General features: G+C 43.7%; 1 protein-coding gene across 1 annotated transcript; it reads right to left on the bottom strand.

The window, feature by feature from the left end:
- Positions 1–3,605: 3,605 nt before the first annotated feature.
- On the bottom strand, positions 3,606–4,941 carry LOC116989791 (nuclear factor 7, brain-like). Its single transcript, XM_033047373.1, has 3 exons — positions 4,492–4,941; positions 4,298–4,393; positions 3,606–4,212 (listed from the first exon to the last, which is right to left on the bottom strand). Exons 1-3 carry the CDS (start codon positions 4,900–4,902, stop codon positions 3,898–3,900), a joined length of 822 nt encoding a protein of 273 aa, XP_032903264.1. The 5' UTR covers positions 4,903–4,941; the 3' UTR covers positions 3,606–3,897.
- Positions 4,942–6,977: the final 2,036 nt, after the last annotated feature.

Here is a 6,977-nt window from a genome sequence, read left to right as displayed (position 1 = left end):
TGGCCCTTCGAGCCTGCACCGCCATTCAATATGATCATGGCTGATCATCCAACTCAGTATCCCGTACCTGCCTTCTCTCCATACCCTCTGATCCCCTTAGCCACAAGGGCCACATCTAACTCCCTCTTAAATATAGCCAATGAACTGGCCTCGACTACCCTCTGTGGCAGGGAGTTCCAGAGATTCACCACTCTCTGTGTGAAAAAAGTTCTTCTCATCTCGGTTTTAAAGGATTTCCCCCTTATCCTTAAGCTGTGACCCCTTGTCCTGGACTTCCCCAACATCGGGAGCAATCTTCCTGCATCTAGCCTGTCCAACCCCTTAAGAATTTTGTAAGTTTCTATAAGATCCCCTCTCAATCTCCTAAATTCTAGAGAGTATAAACCAAGTCTATTCAGTCTTTCTTCATAAGACAGTCCTGACATCCCAGGAATCAGTCTGGTGAACCTTCTCTGCACTCCCTCTATGGCAATAATGTCCTTCCTCAGATTTGGAGACCAAAACTGTACGCAATACTCCAGGTGTGGTCTCACCAAGACCCTGTACAACTGCAGTAGAACCTCCCTGCTCCTATACTCAAATCCTTTTGCTATGAAAGCTAACATACCATTCGCTTTCTTCACTGCCTGCTGCACCTGCATGCCCACTTTCAATGACTGGTGTACCATGACACCCAGGTCTCGCTGCATCTCCCCTTTTCCTAGACGGCCACCATTTAGATAATAGTCTGCTTTCCTGTTTTTGCCACCAAAATGGATAACCTCACATTTATCCACATTATACTGCATCTGCCAAACATTTGCCCACTCACCCAGCCTATCCAAGTCACCTTGCAGTCTCCTAGCATCCTCCTCACAGCTAACACTGCCCCCCAGCTTAGTGTCAGCCGCAAACTTGGAGATATTGCCTTCAATTCCCTCATCCAGATCATTAATATATATTGTAAATAGCTGGGGTCCCAGCACTGAGCCTTGCGGTACCCCACTAGTCACTGCCTGCCATTGTGAAAAGGACCCGTTTACTCCTACTTTTTGCTTCCTCTTTGCCAGCCAGTTCTCTATCCACATCAATACTGAACCCCCAATGCCATGTGCTTTAAATTTGTAAACTAATCTCTTATGTGGGACCTTGTCGAAAGCCTTCTGGAAGTCCAGATACACCACATCCACTGGTTCTCCCCTATCCACGCTACTAGTTACATCCTCGAAAAATTATATAAGATTCGTCAGACTTGATTTACCTTTTGTAAATCCATGCTGACTTTGTCCAATGATTTCACCACTTTCCAATTGTGCTGCTATCCCATCTTTAATAACTGACTCTAGCAGTTTCCCCACTACCGACGTTAGACTAACTGGTCTGTAATTCCCCGTTTTCTCTCTCCCTCCCTTCTTAAAAAGTGGGGTTACGTTTGCTACCCGCCAATCCTCAGGAACTACTCCAGAATCTAAAGAGTTTTGAAAGATTATTACTAATGTATCCACTATTTCTGGAGCTACTTCCTTAAGTACTTTGGGATGCAGCCTATCTGGCCCTGGGGATTTATCGGCCTTTAATCCATTTAATATACCCAACACCACTTCCCGGCTAACCTGGATTTCACTCAATTCCTCCAACTCCTTTGACCCGCGGTCCCCTGCTATTTCCGGCAGATTATTTATGTCTTCCTTAGTGAAGACGGAACCAAAGTAGTTATTCAATTGGTCCGCCATATCCTTGTTCCCCATGATCAACTCACCTGTTTCTGACTGCAAGGGACCTACATTTGTTTTAACTAATCTCTTTCTTTTCACATATCTATAAAAACTTTTGCAATCAGTTTTTATGTTCCCTGCCAGTTTTCTTTCATAATCTATTTTTCCTTTCCTAATTAAGCCCTCTGTCCTCCTCTGCTGGTCTCTGAATTTCTCCCAGTCCTCCGGTATGCTGCTTTTTCTGGCTAATTTGTACGCATCATCCTTCGCTTTGATACTATCCCTGATTTCCCTTGTTATCCACGGATGCACTACCTTCCCTGATTTATTCTTTTGCCAAACTGGGATGAACAATTTTTGTAGTTCATCCATGCAGTCTTTAAATGTCTTCCATTGCATATCCACCGTCAACCCTTTTAGAATTAATTGCCAGTCAATCTTGGCCAATTCACGTCTCAAACCCTCAAAGTTACCTTTCTTTAAGTTCAGAACCATTGTTTCTGAATTAACAATGTCACTCTCCATCCTAATGAAGAACTCAACCATATTATGGTCACTCTTGCCCAAGGGGGCACGTACAACAAGAATGCTAACTAACCCTTCCGTATTACTCAATACCCAGTCTAAAATAGCCTGCTCTCTCATTGGTTCCTCTACATGTTGATTTAGATAACTATCCCGCATACATTCCAAGAAATCCTCTTCCTCAGCACCCCTGCCAATTTGATTCACCCAATCTATATATAGATTGAAGTCACCCATTATAACGGTTTTGCCTTTGTCGCACGCATTTCTAATTTCCTGTTTGATACCATCTCCAACTTCACTACTACTGTTAGGTGGCCTGTACACAACACCCACCAGCGTTTTCTGCCCCTTAGTGTTTCGCAGCTCTACCCATACCGATTCCACATCCTCCAAACTAATGTCCTTCCTTTCCATTGCGTTAAACTCCTCTCTAATCAGCAACGCTACCCCACCTCCTTTTCCTTTCTCTCTATCCCTCCTGAATGATGGAATGGCCACATTGACGTGATGGGTCGAATGGTCTAATTCTACTCCTATCTTTTTTGACCTGATTATAAAGAACAAAGAGGAAGAAAATATATGAATTAAATGGACAGGAAAGGTATTATCTGAATGGTGGCCGATTAGGAAAAGGGGAGATGCAACGAGACCTGGGTGTCATGGTACACCAGTCATTGAAAGTAAGCATGCAGGTGCAGCCGGCAGTGAAGAAAGCGAATGGTATGTCAGCATTCATAGCAAAAGGATTTGAGTATAGGAGCAGTGAGGTTCTACTGCAGTTGTACAGGGTCTTGGTGAGACCACACCTGGAGTATTGTGTACAGTTTTGGTCTCCTAATCTGAGAAAAGACGTTCTTGCCACAGAGGGAGTACAGAGAAGGTTCACCAGACTGATTCCTGGGATGTCAGGACTTTCATATGAAGAAAGACTGGATAGACTCGGCTTGTACTCGCTAGAATTTAGAAGATTGAGGGGGGATCTTATAGAAACTTACAAAATTCTTAAGTGGTTGGACAGGCCAGATGCAGGAAAATTATTCCCGATGTTGGGGAAGTCCAGAACTAGGGGTCACAGTTTAAGGATAAGGATAGGACCGAGATGAGAAAAACATTTTTCACACAGAGAGTGGTGTATCTGTGGAATTACTGCCACAGAATGTAGTTGAGGCCAGTTCATTGGCTATATTTAAGAGGGAGTTGGATGTGGCCCTTGTGGCTAAAGGGATCAGGGGGTATGGAGAGAAGGCAGGTACAGGATACTGAGTTGGATGATCAGCCATGATCATATTGAATGGCGGTGCAGGCTCCAAGGGCCGAATGGCCTACTCCTGCACCTATTTTCTATGTTTCTATACCACACGGGACATATTTACTTGCAACTCTAAAAGGAATGTATTGATAATGGTTTTTACATTATCAAAGGATTTCATACGATGGGTCAAGCAAAACACCCCAAAGTTATGAAACACTGATTATACAAACAGGATTTAGATTATATATATCTGGCATAAATGTCAAGTTCTGTAACTGAATGTCAGTTCCCATTAATTCATGCACTGCCTCTCACACCCGCTGCACCAGACACACTCACAGCATGCAAGTGTACCTGGATTTTAGTGTCAGTTTAAAGGCAATATTTAACTTGGGAAACAGAGAAACAATCAAACATTTAGTGTCAAGGTCTCCACTTATTCCCGAGAAGTTGTGCATTTTCTGTGGGCACTTGGTTTGGCCAAAAATGAAAATAAATTCTCACCATTAGAAATATCACACTGTCTTTTTGATCCATCTGTTCCTGTAGCTTTGTGAGTTTCTCCTGAATGGAATTTAATTTCTCTTGAATTGCTTGAAGATGTTTCTCCATTATATCTAGACTCTTCGCCTCTGCTTCCCCGAGATCTTTGAGTAAACGCTGCTCTTCCTCAGCGAGAATCTGTCGCTTTTTATTGAAGTGTGATGTGATGTGGGACTGCAGACTGTGGGACTGTGCCTGTGAAGAGAAATGTGGATATTGTTATGTTGCCACAAGGGGATTAAATCTACACGGGATCATACAGCGAAGGACGAGACCTTACCCTAACTCCAGAAATCTTTGTTTTCTGCAATTGTTCCATTTCCTGTATCTCTGAATTTTTTTTCGTGAGAGATTCTATGGAAGATTTCATCTGAGCCTGAAAATGGGTTTGTAAAAACAAAAAGTGAAATGAAAGTGTTGTACATGAGAAAAAACGCTGTAGAATTCATGTGCTCAAAATATGTTTGTTTTTACCTTGTAGTTTTCAACGGCTTCTTCTATCGGTATGAAGCGGTGATCTCTGTGTTCCCGCGCGTCTCGACAGATCACACAGATCAGTTTCTTGTCAGTTTCACAAAACAGCTTCAGTTCTACCTGATGTTTCTCGCAGTGAAGTTTACTTTCCTTCACTTTCTGATTCAGGTTTAATGTTTGAGTTTTCTCAGCCAGACTTGACAAGGCCCAATTCACAATGAGGGTGCCGTCTGCAAATTCCGCTCTACATTCCGGGCAGGAGTTTCTCCCGTCTCTTTCCCAGCACAGTGTGATACAGGAGCGGCAGAAGTTGTGCCCGCACTGCAGGGACACCGGATCGGTGAAGATATCCAGGCAGACGGGACAAATTAGTTCTTCGCGTAAACTCGCAACCTGCTGTTCGGCAGCCATTCTCGCCACTTCCTGACTACACTTACGGGGAGGCGCTAAACACACCTGAGATACCACGTTTGTCCAATCAACGCGCCGCAGTGTCAGGGAACGAACTCTATTGGCGAGGAGTGTGTAAGAAGCTCCGCTATAAGATCTTTGGTCTCCAGCACATTTGCTGTAGGTTTTCAGGGTGAACGTGTTCTAGGTGACCGTGTCCTGACCTGACCTCAAATACACATGGAGGGTGAAGTGGCCATTTGGCCTATTTGGCATGTCATTGTGGATGGCATGTTCCTTTAAATTTTAGCCAGCCCGTTATAATGTGGGTGGGATTTTATGACGTGTCTTGGGGCGTGTTTATGCAGCTTAACTGCTTGCGTGTTAGTTTAGTTGGGAATTCGTTTTGGACAGGAGAGGGAGAAGGTTTATCCTTCGACCATGTCAAGCATGTCAAGCATGTCAAGCCTCATGTCAAGCATGTCAAGCGTGTCAAGCATGTCAAGCATGTCAAGCCTCATGTGAAGAAGAAGACACGGAGAGTTTTCTAGTATCTGAAGCAATGCGCTGGAGTTCGAAGAAGATTGCTGGAACAAGTCGGAAAACCTTGGATGTATCTTACTGTTTTATATCTACAATAAAGAAAATATTCATTAAAAGACTGTGTGCTGAAGCTTTATGAAAGTAGAAGCTCTGTAAGTCTCTGAGGCAGCTTGCATGCGTATCGAAGATATTCCCCTTATCCCCTCTCAACCAATTAGTGGCTAGGGAGTTAATTTCCTGAAAGATCTGAAAAATCTGCCGCTACATTAAGTCGAAGGATACCTCCGGCAGGGGGTAATTGCCAGTCCCAGAGATTGGGACAGAAGAAGAAGAAGAAGAAGAAGATAAGTAAAAGCGAACCTCCGGCGGGGGTAAATACCAGTCCCTGAGATAGGGACAGAAGATCGAAGTGCGAAGGCTAAGACCTAGGAGAGGTGCGGCCAGAGCAGGACGAAGGCTAAGACCTCGAAAAGGCGCAGCCAAAGAAGATTGGTTCCAATCGTGGAACTGAAGAAGATCTCGGCCAGGAGGAGCCTTGAGGTCTATCAACAGCATCGGAACGCATCGGAAGACGTATCACTGGATTGTGAGTACGAATTGATTATTACCTTTTGAATAAAAATTACGGTTTTAATTGAAAGAATTCTGTAATAGAGCTCAACAAGCTGTTTTCTCCAGCGTGTCTGGGAAAGGCAGACCGACCTTGGATTGTTTTGAATCAAAGAGATAAAGGAGCATTCCATTGGTATTAGCATCATTTATTTTGCACCTGGAATTAGAGAGAGGTTCTCTACATTATCAGTATGTTTTAGTTTTGGAAGAAATTGTTGATAATAACAAAGTCACTCAGAAGCAGAGACTTTTTTTCGACTAATTTAAAGACTTGGCAATCTGCCAAGACCTCTTTTAAATCATGAAGGAAGATGAGGGCAGAGCTATGCCAGAAGAGCCACATGGTGGTGAAGAAAGACCAGCCAGACAACTTAAACTCACTGAGAAAGGTCGAAGTTATGTTCTCAAGGAGGCTGAATTGGATAGGAACAAGTTGGGGAAGAAGATTAGAAAGCTGTTTGAAAGTGTGAAGACACTCATGGAATCAGAAGAGAACCAGGACAAGGTGGTAGAGAAATTACGCCTGATAAGTAGCCTTAACCATGAGCTGAAAGAGAAGCAGGACACACTGCTGGAGGCAGAGCGTTCTCCAGAGGAGCGTGAAAGACATTTTAAGTGGGATTGTGAAAATACGGAGTATTATGATGAATCCAAAGAAGTTGTAGAAGGATGGTTAGAGCAAGTTAGTAAAAGTAAAGGTAGCAGAAAAGAAGATAGCCAGCCAGAAGAAGAAGGTGATGAAATAGCACCGGAAGATAGTATCTCAAATGTATCTTCACCAAGATCAGGCCGTAAATCTGGTAGCTCAGCCAGTTCGGTTTCGAGGGCTTCTGCTCGTTTGGGAGCAAAGGCTGAGTTAGCAGCGCTCTCAATAGAAGCGGATGCTATGAAGAAAAAACATGAGATGGCCCGACAGCAAGAAGAGATGATGCAACAGATGG

The sequence above is a fragment of the Amblyraja radiata genome, chromosome 30 (genome assembly GCF_010909765.2).
Source record: "Amblyraja radiata isolate CabotCenter1 chromosome 30, sAmbRad1.1.pri, whole genome shotgun sequence".
NCBI lineage: Eukaryota > Metazoa > Chordata > Chondrichthyes > Rajiformes > Rajidae > Amblyraja > Amblyraja radiata.
Note: the sequence above shows the minus strand (reverse complement) of the source record. Positions and strands in the feature narration are given on the sequence as shown.

Excerpts from the sequence above, each read along its gene's own strand:
- LOC116989791 (XM_033047373.1), bottom strand. The coding sequence starts at position 4,902 with ATGGCTGCCGAACAGCAGGTTGCGAGTTTACGCGAAGAACTAATTTGT. Across the intron at positions 4,394-4,491 it reads AAGCCGTTGAAAACTACAAG|GCTCAGATGAAATCTTCCAT; the intron begins GTAAAAACAAAC and ends ACCCATTTTCAG. Across the intron at positions 4,213-4,297 it reads CAAAGATTTCTGGAGTTAGG|GCACAGTCCCACAGTCTGCA; the intron begins GTAAGGTCTCGT and ends TTCTCTTCACAG.